Consider the following 15,652-nt stretch of genomic DNA (forward strand, 5'->3'; position numbering starts at 1 on the left):
ATGAGACTCTGGTGAGTCTCCAGCAACACAGGAGACTGCGCTGAGGAAGCCTTGGGAGTAATGGCTGGGAACACAGTATATACAAAATTCAGCCAGCTAGGGATGCTGACACCCATCAGGTCTGTGGGCTTAGGAGGGCTGATACCCCTTCTGGGACTCAGCCTCGTTTTCTAAGAGATGGGATTATCAGTGTTCCCCCTACCTAGTTAGAGAATTATCATGAAGGTCAGAGAGATCAGAAGAGTGTCCTCTCTGCCGAGTCAGGACCTAAAGCTCCTCCCTCCCTCCCTCCCTTCCTGAGATGAGCCTACAGCATTATTTTCTTCATAGAAATGAACACTTTTAACAGAGATCTTGGGAAAGCAACTGAAGAGGCCAGCCAGCATCCTTTCTCATAAGCTGTTTTTAATCTAGCAAGTAAACTCATATACTGACTTCCTATGGCTTCTGCCATGCTTCTAGAGAGAAATTTTCTTGGCTTGATGGCATGGCTTTCCTAATGCCTGTTGCTATGCGAGTCCATCCATGTGAGCTGTGTTGCCAATGCGACAGCTCAGCAATACTCAGGCGTCTTCAGGGACACAGGCACTGTGAGCCCCACTCTCTAGGGAGGCTAATTGGGTTTGGGCTCAGGTGTATTCTGATCTTCAGGTGCTTCAGAACTGTTCGTGGGCTGTGCTTCTAAAAAGACAGAAATGATTAGAATAGGCTATTGACTGGTATCCTCTAAGGACTAAAGGCTTTTAACTTAAAAAAAAAAGAAGTTTTTACGTGATATTTGGCCTGAGTAAGTCCAATTAATGACTAAATTGGTTATTTAGAATTATGTGTGGCCAGTTAATTACTTTGATTTCATGGTTCTAAGATAAAGGCTTATGCAGCAAGGAACAAAGAAGAGACTATTCAAGCAGAGTTAGTCTTTAGTATCCTCATCTGCTCATTCCTGCACCTCTCTGCTGTCTCTTACCCTCTATCTCTAGCCTCCTGAACACACAGGCTCTATGAGATGTACCCCTGGGATGAGGACAGGAGACCTCTGGCCATCAAGCCTGCTCTCAGAGATGTTAAAAGGTGACTAAGCATGAGGGGAAAGTGACAGAGGTTGTCTGAAGGATTCAGCTGTGGGGGCTGGGTGTCATCTCTACACAGTCACCATTGTTTGACTGCTGTATTGTGTATGTGGTATATGTGAAATATATGTACATGTGTGGTGCATGCATTATGGGGATGATCACTGTGCACATGTAAAGGCCAGATGCTGATGTAGGTCTCATCCTCTATTAATCTCCTTTTAAAACTTGTGTGTGTGTGTGTATGTGTGTGTGTGTGTGTGTGTGTATGTGTGTGCGTGTGTAGCTTCTGTACAATGCATGAATAAATGTAAAATACTCATACTCTTTTAAAATATTTGTGGTGCAGCCAAATTTTCTTCATAAAAATGCAAAAACGAGCCTCACCTTTCTTGGCAGATGTTGGGGGCGTTTGTGTTTGTTGGTGTTCATCATCATCCTTTCCCCCACGGTCCTCCTGGTTCTCTTTGGCATTTTCTGTCTTCACTTGTGACCCCATCATGGTTGTCTTCACCAATTCTTCTAGCTCCCTCTCCAGGTTTCTGTTTCTTATGAGGCTGTGATGAAGCTGCTCGTTTACCTCATCAAACCTCTCCTCTGCCTTCCTGGCCCTGGTGTCCATCTCTCTGGTGTGGATGAAGTCCAAGGCAACAACAGAGAGTGGTGAGAAGGGATCCTTCCTTCCTACAGAGACTCATGTGAGAGAAGATGTGCCTATCTGAAGTGTGCAGACATGGGAAGTGGGGCATCAGTGACAAATGGAGACCTGAGGCCTAGGAGCTACTCCACACCACATCAGAGTATACCATAGTTCTCATTTCTAAGTGAGATTGGACTCTGATATATTTGAAATTCCCAGAGAATTCAATAGTCAGAGAACCCTCATCAGTAGTTGATTTTAGCTTCACATAATTAATAGAACTCAACAAACTATACTCAATAATGTACCTTCTTTTCTAACACCTCTATAACTGGAATTGATAATCTAGAAAACCAGTTTGAGATACACTCTCTACTTATGAAAGTACGTGATAGGACTGGTGAGAGGGTTCAGTGACCTAAGGACTTGCTGCCAAGCCTGACAACCTTGAGTTAATTCCACATGGCGGAAGAGAGAACTGATTTCTGGAAGCTATCCTTTGATCTCCACATGCAACACACATACACGCACAGATACACATACAGTCACACAGGCACAGACATACATATACACATACACACATATACACACAAACATGATACACAAATACACACAGATACACACAGACATGATACACAAATACACACAGATACACACAGACATACACACACATATACACACATACATACACACAGATACATGTATACACATATATATATACACATATATACACACCTAGACACAAACTTACATACATATACACATACACAAATACATACACATGAATACATATACACACATGCACACATACATAGACACACAGATACACACACAGACACACAAATACCAATACACATACATAGACATATATACACACAAACACACACACATACAAAGACACACAGCTACCATTTCATACACAGACATATACATACACAAACACACATACATAGACACACAGATACATATACATATTCACACACACATACATTCACACAAAGTAAATGTAACAAACATTAAGTGTAGGGTATGTGTCATATCTGTATGAGAGAGTCTTCTCATATTTGTCAGCCATCTTGACTGTATTGTACTCCCAACTCTGGGTTATAGGACATTCTTTCTCAAGTACATTACTCTCTCCCATTTCCATTTTTTTCCTTAAGTCACCTTCCACAGATACACTGACTTGGATGGCTCTGCATGCCTTCCTGACATATGTACACATTACAAATATCCACACTAGCTAGCCCATCTCTGTGGGCTAAGGGAAGACTTTCTTACCACAGCTGTACAGTTCACTGCCTCTAGCCAATGATTTTCAGATATTCCTCCTACTAGTGAGACCAAAGCAAGCAGGACAGAGGTAAGCTAAGAAGTGTGGATTTCTTAGCCAAGCTTCTGGCCACCAGTCTTTTCCTCTTTCCCATCAGAGCATCTATACTTACGTTAGCTTCCTCTGCATATGCTCAATTACATTCATTATTTCAAGATACTTTGGCTCCATTACACCTTGACTAGGTGGTTCTCTCTGACAAAGAAAATGAGTGAGGTGACAGAACAGTTAATGGTCTATGTCTTCAGGAATTGTCTAAAACATTCTTTTCTATTGCTCATATTTATCTAGTAGATGATTGCTTACAATCTGAACACCAAAAACTCTACAGGCATTGCCTGTGATCAGATAGCACAGATTCCAAATTAACCACATACAGGTAGTCAGGAAAGACATTAGTGTGGGGGAAGAAAAGGTAGGAGAAACTAACAAAAAAAGAATGTGAGCTGGGCAGTGGTGGTGCACACCTTTCACCCCAGCACTTGGGAGGCAGAGGCAGGAGGATTTCTGAGTTCAAGGCCAGCCTGGTCTACAAAGTGAGTTCCAGGACAGCCAGGGCTACACAGAGAAACCCTGTCTCCAAAAACAAAAACAAAAACAAAAACAAAAACAAAAACAAAAACAAAAACAGGAAGGAAGGAAGGAAAGAAAGAAAGAAAGAAAGAAAGAAAGAAAGAAAGAAAGAAAGAAAGAAAGAAAGAAAGAAAGAGAAAGAAATCCTTGAAAAGTAAGAAGGGACACCGTCAATAAGACAAAAAGGCCACCAACAGATTGGGAAAGGATATTTACCTATCCTAAATCAGATAGGGGACTAATATCCAATATATATAAAGAACTCAAGGTGGACTCCAGAAAATCAAATAACCCCATTAAAAAATGGGGCTCAGAGCTAAACAAAGAATTCTCACCTGAGGAATACCGAATGGCTAAGAAGCACCTGAAAAAATGTTCAGCATCCTTAATCATCAGAGAAATGCAAATCAAAACAACCCTGAGATTTCACCTCACACCAGTCAGAATGGCTAAGATCAAAAATTCAGGTGACAGCAGATGCTGGCAAGGATGTGGAGAAAGAAGAACACTCCTCCATTGTTGGTGGGATTGCAAGCTTGTACAACCACTCTGGAAATCAGTCTGGTGGTTCCTCAGAAAACTGGATATAGTACTACCAGAGGATCCTGCAATACCTCTCCTGGGCATATATTCAGAAGATATTCCAACCGGTAAGAAGGACACATCCTCCACTATGTTCATAGCAGCCTTATTTATAATAGCCAGAAGCTGGAAAGAACCTAGATGTCCCTCAACAGAGGAATGGATACAGAAAATGTGGTACATCTACACAATGGAGTACTACTCAGCTATTAAAAAGAATGAATTTATGAAATTCCTAGGCAAATGGATGGACCTGGAGGGCATCATCCTGAGTGAGGTAACCCAATCACAAAAGAATTCACATGATATGTACTCACTGATAAGTGGATATTAGCCCAGAAACTTAGAATACCCAAGATATAGGATAAAATTTGCGAAGCACATGAGACTTGGGAGGAATAAAGACCAGGGTGTGGACGCTTTGCCCCTTCTTAGAATGGGGAGCGGAATGTCCATGGAGGGAGTTGCAGAGACGAAGTTTGGAGCTGAGACGAAGGGGTGGACCATATAGAGACTGCCATATAGGGAATCCATCCCATAATCAGCCTCCAAACACTGACACCATTGCATACACTAGCGGGATTTTGCTGAAAGGACCCTGATATAGCTGTCTCTTGTGAGACTATGCTGGGGCCTGGCAAACACAGAAGTGGATGCTCACAGTCAGCTATTGGATGGATCACAGGGCCCCCAATGGAGGAGCTAGAGACAGTACACAAGTTGCTGAGGGGAACTGCAACCCTATGGGTGGAACAACAATATGAACTAACCAGTGACCCCTGGAGCTTGTGTCTCTAGCTGCATATGTATCAGAGGATGGCCTGGTCGGCCATCAGTGGAAAGAGAGGCCCATTGGTCGTGCAGACTATATATGCCTCAGTACAGGGGAACGCCAGGGCCGGGAAGTGGGAGTGGGTGGGTGTATGAGTGGGGCGAAAGGATGTGGGGGACTTTTGGGAAAGCACTGGAGATGTGAATGAAGAAAGTACCTAATTAAAAAAAAAAAAAAAAAAAAGAGTACCTGAGAGTAATGCTTAAAAACTACCTTAGACCCACATTGTTTTCAAAGAATAGTAAGTAGTTTTAGATTTCCTAGTCTGATTTAAGTTACATACCCAGGAGAAAAATATGCCTTCTTCGAAGAGAGGTTTGCAATGAATATTTTCATCTTTCTTAATGTATCGAATGGTTTTCTCATTTGTAGATGGCGAAGGTCCCTAGAGCACAGGAAAGCAGAGGACCTGTTAGCCAGCCAGTGTGACACACAGTACAGCAGTCACCCAGAGCCTGTCTGAAACTATAGCTTCCCATTTGTCCCCACCCAGCAGTGCTGGGAGACACTCACTGACGAAGATGGGGATGGAGGACTGAGGACAGGAGGAGACAATCAGGAGTAAACCGAGGAGGTTCATCCCAGAGCTCTAAAACTGGGAGAGCTACCATTGGTTGTCAGTTTGACTGCATCTGGACATCAGGTCTAACTAATACTCAAAGCTGCTGGCTACACCTGTGATAGATTTTTCTCAATTAAATTTTTGGATTTTTCTCATTTGAAGTGGGATTGGAGAGATGGCTCAGTGGTTAAGAGCACTGACTGCTCTTCCAGAGGTCCTGAGTTCAATTTCTAGCAACCACATGGTGGCTCACAACCATCTGTAATAGGGTCTGATGAACTCTCTGGTGTGTCTGAAGAGAGCAACAGCGTGCTCACATTAAATAGATAAATAAATAAATCTTTTAAAAAAAGAACAAATGCAAATAAAACAATAAAAATTGAAAAAAATCACTTGAAGTGGTAAAACCCAGTTTTAATTTAGATTGTTTGAGGTGGAAAGATCCACCTCTAATCTGGGTCATACCTTTATAAGTCCCTTTTATAGGCTGGCATGTCCTTTATATAAGTAAGTTATATAACAGACCTAGAAAAAAGGAAGCTTCTTTTTTTTTTTTTTTTTGTGGGTCTTTTTTTTTGCCTGCTTGTTCTCATTCTTGCTGGCAAGTCAATTCCTTCAAGATCCAAGCATATACTGAAGGTCAGCTGAGGGGCTGGTGAGATGGCTCAGTGGGTAAGAGCACCGGACTGCTCTTCCGAAGGTCCAAAGTTCAAATCCCAGCAACCACATGGTGGCTCACAACCACCCGTAATGAGATCTGATGACCTCTTCTGGTGCGTCTGAAGACAGCTACAGTGTACTTACATATAATAAATAAATAAATAAATAAATAAATAAATAAATCTTTTAAAAAAAAAAGAAGAAGGTCAGCTGAGACATGACTGAACAACTACTGGATTTATGGACCTCCCACTGGATCTTACACACACACACACACACACACACACACACACACACACACACACACATATACACACATACACACATATATATACATATATACATACACATATATATACACACATATACATATACACACATATACATACATACACATACACACATATTTAAACACACATATTTACACATATACATACATACATACATAAAGTGTATCAAATTTCAGGAAATTGGTGGAGTATAGCCCACTGTAGACCTCTAAAATAATGGTGTCCTGCAAAGAATTAGACGTCAATCAAGAGCTACTTAAGTCTACCACCGTCGTATAACGAGCTTTTTATGGAGACACATGGAAGAAAGAGAATAAGAAGGTTTTTAATAAAGTCAAGATGGAAAAATAAGAGTCAGATATATGACTCCCTAATACTAACCCTTAACCATATACAGAGATAATATATATGGTTATTAATATATACTCAAATGACTATATATTTATTCTATAAGTTCTCTTCCTCTAGAGAACCCCGACTAATACAGAAACTCAGCACAGCCAGAAAGTCAGATAATAGGAGGCACAATCATGGCACACAATGGCTCTCAGCATAAAGGTGTGTTCTAATGGCTGTGTGTACACACAAGGTGGCTATGCTCACAGGAAAAAAAAAATGATATTTGAAGATTGAATAGGTACTTGTGAAGTAGAGAGGAAAGGACCTGAAGTAAGTTCAAAGATGGTGATAACTTTAATGTGCTCTGTAAATAAATGGAAAAGTAAGTATTTGGTCTTCCATAAACCAAGCACTTTACCAAAAATAAAACAGAAAATGCTTGAAAACAGAGGGCTGGATTTTGTACACGATTCTGCTCTGTCCTCCTGCCTCTATTTTGAATAGAAGACCTATAATAGAGTCTGGGGTCAAACCAACTTTTAAAAAAATGTATTATTATTAGTGGGAGGCATGCATGAGTGAAGAAAGGAAGGAAAGAAGGAAGGAAGGAGGGAGGGAGGGAGGGAGGAAGGAGACAACTTCTTCATGAAATCAGTTCTTCCTTCCACCTTTATGTGAGTTCTGAGGCTAGAACTCAGATTGACAGCCATCTTGCCAGTTTTATGGCAACACTTAAACCATGGGCAGAGATATAAAGCAAGGTGTGCAGGGGCTGGAGAGATGGCTCAGTGGTTAAGAGCACTGACTGATCTTCCAGAGGTCCTGAGTTCAATTTCCAGTAACCATATGGTGGCTCACTCAATCTGCAATGGAATATGATGCCTTCTTCTGGTGTGTCTGAAGACAGCTACAGTGTATTCACATACAATAAAATAAATAAATCTTAAAAAAAAAAAGATGAGCAGAGGACATTGGGCAAGCATAGGCTCAAAACCAGAGACAGTAGCAGTCAGTCTAGAAATTAGTAAGGGCTCTTCTGCCACAATTGTCTGGGTTTGAATGCTAACTCTGCCACTTGAGACTATATGGTTTTAGGTAAGTCTATCAACCTTTGAAGTGTAAATCTCCTATCTATAAAATAAGCCAATATATACCCTAAATTGTTATACTAGGCAACATGTACAGCACAGAATTCATAATCTACACTCAGTTACTGGAGGCTGTCTTGTATTATTATGACCACTCTAAATGTCCAGGATGGATTTTTACTGCTACAAATTCCTCAGCAGCTCTAGAGAGAGTCAAGAGTAAGATGAGAAAAGTTAGAGATTGGGAGAAGGAAAGGGTGGCACATCAGGGAAGCTGAAACAGAGGCAATAGGAAGGCTAAACTTCCTTTTGGAAAATCTAGTAGTAAGGGGAGAAAAAAGCAGCAGCAGGGTATGGGGTGGACTGTGTGGCTGTTAGAAGTGAATTAATGAAGCTAATGGGATATATTTGGGTTTAGAAAAAATGTCACTAGGATGAGTACACCTGCAGGTGTGGCTACACCTGGATGGGGAAAGGAGGTTGAAGCGTTCAGTCCAACAGACCTACTTCCATCTTCTATTTCTGTTATCATTTAGTCTTTGGAAAGATAGAGGGAAGGGGGAAACTTATGCTAAATAATCACACATCATTTTTATTTGTCTTCTTTGTCTTTTGATTGTTTTATTTTGTTTTGTTCTCACTGTGTTGCCAAGTCTTGAACTTCTAGGCTCAAAAGAGTCCTGTGTCAGCCTCCCAGATAGCTGAGATTATAGGCACTCATCACTATGCCCAGCAAATAATCTTACCTGTTCTGTTGTGACTTTTGCTCCTGCTGCTCCTGTTGCTTCTGCTGTTGCTGCTCCTGCTGCTTCTGTTGCTTCTGCTGTTGCTGCTCCTGCTGCTCCTGCTGCTTCTGCTGTTGCTGGTCCTGTTGCTTCTGCTGTTGCTGTTTCTGCTGCTCCTGTTGCTTCTGCTGTTGCTGCTCCTGCTGCCTCTGTTGCTTCTATTGCCTCTGCTTCTGCTGCTGCTGGCAATGGTGCTTCCTTTTCTTGAAACTTAGGCTTCTTAAAGTCAATTTCATCATCGGTATCATCATCAATAGGAGGTTTTTCTGGGTCAAAATAAAGTTTTGAAGCTTCCTGTGCAATGTAACAACAGTATTAGAAAATGTATTTACATAATGTAATTCATGTATATTAGCAGTTTCATACTAAATGAGCACTAATCCTATAAATGAGTATTCTACTATGAATAAGAACACAAACAGGGAGGGGAGGTAAGAGATAGCTGGTTGGGTTGTTGTTGTGCAATGACTTAAGACAGAAATTAGTTACATAAAACAGTAGAGAAGACAAAGAACCCCCCCAAGTAGCCCCGGAAGTCCGAGGGTTACAAGGAGAGCCAGAGAGAAATGGAGTTAACAGTATCCAATGCCTGAAAGGCACCTATTCAAATACTGACCAAAAATGTCCATATACATCACAGGTATGCAGGATACTCAAGGCAAAAGGGGACCTTAGAAGTCACCAGAGAAAAAGGATGGGTTATATTCAAAGGAACTGAGAGCTGAATTCTCCACCATTAATTTTGTAACAGTAATATCCAGAAATCAATAGGAATAATATCGTCAACCTATTGAGGGAATTGTAGAGTTAATTGCATGCACAGCAAAACTTTGAAGCAAAGATATTTCAGACAAGCAAAAACTTGGTTTGTCACCAGTAGATAAATTCTCAATTAGAAAGAAGAAAAGGAAGGAAAGGAAGAGGGAGAGGAGGAGGAAGAAGAAGGGGAATTATCAGCAGTTGGTAGGAAAGAATACAGGGAGGCACAGCACATTGATCTCAGCAGAGAGACTAATGTTCAATGCTCAACTGCTTATCAAAACCACATAGATTGTTTTTGAAAGCATCACTGTCATCAGATATTCAAACTAGGGCACAGTGATCAAGTGTGCTGCATGCTCCCTTAAGAGTCATGACTCAAATCCCTGTCAGGATGAGTTAAATCACCAGTAAGGTTTTCTCTGTGCTCATGTCTATAGAGTTATGTATACTTTCTAAAAAACTTTGTGTGTTGGTTATTTATTTGATATAAGGTGTTTTGTAGCACAGGCTGGCTTAGAACTTGCAGTGTAACCAAAGATGACCTTGAACTCCTATCATCCTGCCTCTTCCTCCCACGGGGTGGGATTACAGATGTGTGTCAACCATAGCCTGCTGATTCTGTATACTTAAATGTTTCCCCTTGATTAGTTTGTAACCACAATCATGACTATGCTACTTTAGCAAGTTTCTAGTATTATATTGCAGTTTAAGATTTATGATGTTAATGAAATCTTTCAGTGGTTAATTCAGAAATAATCTGGCCAAGATCTGGTCAACCTAGAAAAGGTTTTGTTGAAGATGTGTAATTTTTTAAAAGGCAATGTACAAAGTCATACAAATGCTTGTATAGAGACATCTTCTTCCTCTCAGACCCAGGGGTATTAACATGCATGCCATCAGATCATACTGTGTGGCATGGCTGTCATAACAGGAGCTTCTTCAAATTTTACCAGAGGTAAATGCCAGTCAGTCAGAGGACTACATGACAGTCATTAAATAAACAGTGAGCACTGATCTGGGATCACTGGTAAGCAGGTGGTAGTTAAAAAACACAGGATTAGACAGGAATGAGGGTTCACACCTGTAATCTTGGCACTTAAAAAGAAAGATTGTCACAAGTTCAAAGCCAAGAGGAGCCTATCCTGAACAGTTTGAGCCAGTCTGGGCTGCAAGAGATTCCAGCTCAACATACAAGAAACTGGATGAGTACAGTACCATTTAGGGATGTAAAAAAAGGTAGCGAGTGCACCCTAAGGACAGAGTCTCAACATGTCACACACAGGCTGAGGTAGATGATGAAAACAAGGGTAAATAGACCAAAGAGGATGAAATCCGGGAACTTTGACTTGTAAGGAGAGTTTACCAAAGGAAAGAAGAGTTAACAGAGCCAAATGCTAAAGGGAAGCCAGGTTAAATGGGGGACTGAACATTCTAGAGCAGGTAATAAAGTTACTAGCGACTCACAGTAGCTTTAGAATTTTAACAGAACCCACGTGAGCCAGGGGCTATGACTCAGAGGTTGCTCAGCTTTCATTAGGACCTGGGTAAGATCAGTGCCATTTAAAAAGGAAAAGATTATGATCGAAGAAGAGAGAAAAATGAGGTAAAAAATAAAATCAAAGCACATATTTTTTAGAGTGGGAGAAATTACCATGTTTAGGAAGTATTTTAAGATGGGTTAGATAGAATCATTGGGAAGATGTGAGAGATATAAAAAAGAGGATATTCACAGATGATATACTCAAAAGGGGACATAACCCTGGAAGCCTCAAGGAATTTCTATCTGAAAGCCATTTTCCCTTAAGAAGTAGATTCAAACCAGGAGTGATGGCGCACACTTTTGATCCCAGCATTCAGGACACAGAGGCTGGTCAGTTTCTGTGAGTTCCAGGCTAGCCAGAACTACAGAGTGAGACCATGTTTCATAAGAGAGGGGAGAGAGAGAGAGAGAGAGAGAGAGAGAGAGAGAGAGAGAGAGAGTCTGTCTTCCATTTATTTTAAAACACTGTCTGAGTAGAGGAGTCTCTTCCTGGCGGGGAGGAAGAAGAGTTGCTTGACACTCTAGGTCAGAAATGAATTTTCTTCCAGCAGTCTATGGTGAGCATGTAGAACAGCAATTTCAGAAAGATGCTGCAACTTAGGTACCCTGAGATGCAGGAAGAACCTGAGTGTGACCTTACTAAGGACTGTTCCATTCATTTCCTTACAAACCAAATGATACCAGCATGCAGTAAATACCTCTTCCCCGAGCAGCTTCTCTGCTTCCTCATATGACAGTAATCGTATTTTCCTGCCTTTGATATCAGAAATGAGGTGTGAACATGTGCTGATCCAATCATAACATTCTCTCTGGGAAGAGATAGAGCATAATTACTATATGGGGGTAGGGGGATTAAACTATGCCGACTCATTGACTCCCACTGGGCTGCTCAACACAGTTCCTCTACCACTCCTTTGTGTTCAGTTCAAAGACCTGCACAGAAGTGTCTCACTGCAATGTAGGCCTAATCACACCCCGCCTCGCTTACAGGGCTTATGATTAGGGCTTATGAGGGGAAGGGTGGTGAGGTACCATAAAACCAGATACAGAATTCTTGGGTTTACTATCCCTTAAATGATCTGTCCCAATAAATTTTATGTGACTGACCATGTCAACATGATTGTTTGCTAGTAATAATAGTGTTGTGTGAGAGTTTCCTCTAAGATTGAACAGGAAATAATTCAAAATAGCTTCAGGGAGTCCTTGAAACTGACCACATCTCTAGATTCCTGTCCTTCTCCCCAAGAGTATGTACATAGTAGAGCCTACTGAGAATTATTTTCAGATAAGCCCAGCAGCAGAGACCAACTGATCTGCCTGGAAAAGGCTCAGACCAATCGAACCACCTGGAAAGGACGACTCTACCTGTGACTGGTCTGTAGGTCAGACAGTGTGACCTGGGTCCCCAGCTTGGGAGCTGCCATCCATGCTGGAGTGGGCTTTGGTCTTTGAGTCATTTCTGTTTCTGTAAGAAACCTCTCATTCGTATCCCTAGAAGTAGCCCCAGTAAAACTCATTGATGCACCAACCTGGACATTGGTATAATTATTACTTTGGTCTGTCACGGGCTCCCCATATGGAGTAAATAGACATGGTTGCATTATGTCTCCTCAGGAAACAAAGAGAAGTAGCAAACTCATTTACGGTTTTTAGTTCTATATTAAACTCTTTCCTAAGCACTGTGTATATATCTGTATCAATCAAATATTCACTTGATTCTCAGTATGAAATACTGAATATTTATAATGGAGATAAGTTTGATGAGAGTAAGAAATATTTGTTGAAAGCCACAGTTTCAATTAAATAAACAAATGAAGATACACACTGTATTAATAGATCGAAAGACACAAAGTGGGCTGGCAAGATGGCTCAGCAGGTAAGAGCACTGACTGCTCTTCCGAAGGTCCTGAGTTCAAATCCCAGCAACCACATGGTGGCTCACAAACACCCATAATGAGATCTGACACCCGCTTCTGGTGTGTCTGAAGACAGCTACAGTATACTTACATATAATAAATAAATCTTAAAAAAAAAAAAGATACAAAGTGGTTAAGGGGTCAACTCTCCAGCCACTGATCAATAGTTAAAATGTAATCCAAATAAAAAACTCAACATCTGTTGAAGAGATTGGTAAACTAAAGTTTCATATGGTATAACAAAAGTTCTGGTATAACCTTTAAAAACAAATTTTGAGGGTTTCCACTATGAGATTATAAAATTTATGATAAAAATCATGAAGATTGGTAATGGTGATCATGTTGACCAATAGATCTACCTGGAAAAGGCTCAGACCAACACATACATGTTCAATAGATGTTTCAGCAAAGATGACAAAGCCTCTTGATAAATGACAGCCTTTTTAACAGAGGGCACCACAATACTCAGATAACATAGATGCCAAATAGGAATCATACCTGGAAACACAGATTTCTTTAAAAATTTTTTTTAACTCAAAGTGGATAATAAACCTGAGAGTAGAGCCTAAAACTATTTAACATCTAGAAGACAACATGAGAGAAAAATCTTTTTGATGCTGTAAGGCAGAACTTTTCCTTTAAAGTAACACAAAAAGCAAGATTCATAAAACAAAGGCTAGATCACCATCCAAGCTAAGAACCTCTTATCTCTCAAGGTACCCTTGGGGGGGGGGCATTTTTGTATGTATACGTATGTGTGACACGATATGTATGTATGACACACATGTCTGACCATGCTTTCTCACGTGTGTGGACACGTGTTTGTGTGGGTTATGTGTGAATGTGAATGTGTGGCATCCCGAGGTTGACATCTGGTGGTGTCCCTGTTCACTCTCCCACTTTTACCCACCGAGGAAGAGTCTCGACCTGACTGATTGCACTGGTCTAATAACCAGCTTCACCTGTGGGCCCGCTGTCTCTGCCTTCTCAGCTCTGGGATTACTGACAGGCTGCCATGCATACCTGATATCTACATGGCTTCTGGAGATCTGAATACCAGTTCTCAGGCATGGGCAAGCAAGTGCTTAACCTGCTGAGCCACCCCCCCACCCCCTCCCACCCCAACCCCCCTCCCACCCCCCACCCCACCCCCCAGCCGTCAAAGTCCTAGTAAGACAAGAAACATCACAAGCTGGAGCAAACATTTTTAAATAATACATAGGATCTAAGACTCATTATCCAACCCAAATAGTTCCCAGTACTTAATAAGGAAACAAGCCAACACTAATGTGCCAATGATTTAAGCAGACTTTCACCAAAGACGACATAAGTATAAAGAATAAGCACAAGAGAAGAAATTCAACACCATCAGTCATTAAGGAAATGCAAATAACAACTCTGATAACTTATTACTACCCACCTATTGGAATGTCCACAATTTAAAATATGGGCTATATCAACTATCGGTGAGGATGTGAAACAAAGGATTATTGTTTACTGCTGATAGAGGACTGAGTCAGCCAGAGCCAGGCTGACTCCATGACAGGGCTGCACACTGACAGTTTGGGAGACTTAGGCCTAAGTTTCTGTTTCCTAGAAATGAGAACCTGGATCCAGGAACCTGTGGTCAGCCAGCCACAGCTGCAGGCAGTCAATCCGAGGACACCCTGTCATCTGGCCTGAAGTAGGAATAGATAGCTAGAGTGAGTAAGCGACCCCCTGGGAAGTCTCCAGAGCCTAACCAATTATAGAATCAATCAGACCCTAGAGATAGAGCTAAGCAATCAAGGTAAAGGAGTACACGTCCCTCCCTGGAATTCCCCTAGCTGACAACATCTGACAAGTTGGGCCTGTGAGTCCACCATGGGTCTCCATTCCTGAATGGGGAAACCCCTGCATGTAGAAAATTCAACTGAATAAACACTCTTTGCTTTTGCATACTAATGAAGTCTGGGGTCTTTCTTCAGCGAATCACAGACCCTAACAACAGGAGTATAAAAATGGTTCAGTCATCTTGGAAATATATATATATCCCATTCCAAGAGATGTCTGTCCAAAGATTAGGGCATTAAAGTACACTGAAGCTTTGCCTATAATTATCAAGGTTGGAAACAACTTAGGTGTCCACCAAGAGAAAAATGGAATATATATATATATATATTTGTGTTGCTCTTTGCCTGGTGGTGCCATTGAAAGGTCTATAATGAGGGTACCAACTTCATGGATGGGTTAATCCACTGAGAAGTCTGTGAGGAATAGATTAATAGAAGGTAGGATGTGGTTGGAGAATGTGGGGGTTCTGTCTTCAAAGAACAAGTCCAGTCCCTAGCCTGTCTTAGTCAGGGTTTTACTTCTGTGAACAGACACCATGACCATGGCAAGTCTTATAAAAGGACAACATCTTGGGGAGCTGGCTTACAGGTTCAGAGGTTCCGTCCATTATCATCAAGGTGGGAGTATGGCAGACATGGTGCAGGAGGAGCTGGGAGTTCTACATCTTCATCTGAAGGCTGCTAGTAGATTACTGACTTCCAGACAGCTAGGATGAGAGTCTTAAAGCCCACACCCACAGTGACACACCTACTCCAACAGGGCCACACCTTCTAATAGTGCCACTCCCTGGGCTGAGCATAGACAAACCATAGCAAGCCCCTTCTTGTCTGCCTCTTTCTGCTTCCCA

General features: G+C 41.4%; 1 protein-coding gene across 3 annotated transcripts in view; it reads right to left on the bottom strand.

Annotated features, from left to right (window-relative positions):
- Positions 1-385: 385 nt before the first annotated feature.
- The window catches only part of Axdnd1 (axonemal dynein light chain domain containing 1), a 90,762-nt gene continuing 75,495 nt past the window's right edge, over positions 386-15,652 (bottom strand). For all 3 annotated transcript variants that reach the window (XM_030243577.1, NM_001346967.1, XM_030243584.1), the window contains 6 exons: positions 11,755-11,865; positions 8,716-9,048; positions 5,314-5,415; positions 3,156-3,238; positions 1,458-1,696; positions 386-681 (listed from right to left, as the gene is read on the bottom strand). In XM_030243577.1, coding sequence (XP_030099437.1) covers positions 614-681; positions 1,458-1,696; positions 3,156-3,238; positions 5,314-5,415; positions 8,716-9,048; positions 11,755-11,865 — 936 coding nt within the window. In that variant the 3' untranslated portion in view covers positions 386-613. The remainder of the gene's footprint in view (positions 682-1,457; positions 1,697-3,155; positions 3,239-5,313; positions 5,416-8,715; positions 9,049-11,754; positions 11,866-15,652) is intronic.

This window comes from Mus musculus, chromosome 1 (genome assembly GCF_000001635.26).
Source record: "Mus musculus strain C57BL/6J chromosome 1, GRCm38.p6 C57BL/6J".
Lineage (NCBI taxonomy): Eukaryota > Metazoa > Chordata > Mammalia > Rodentia > Muridae > Mus > Mus musculus.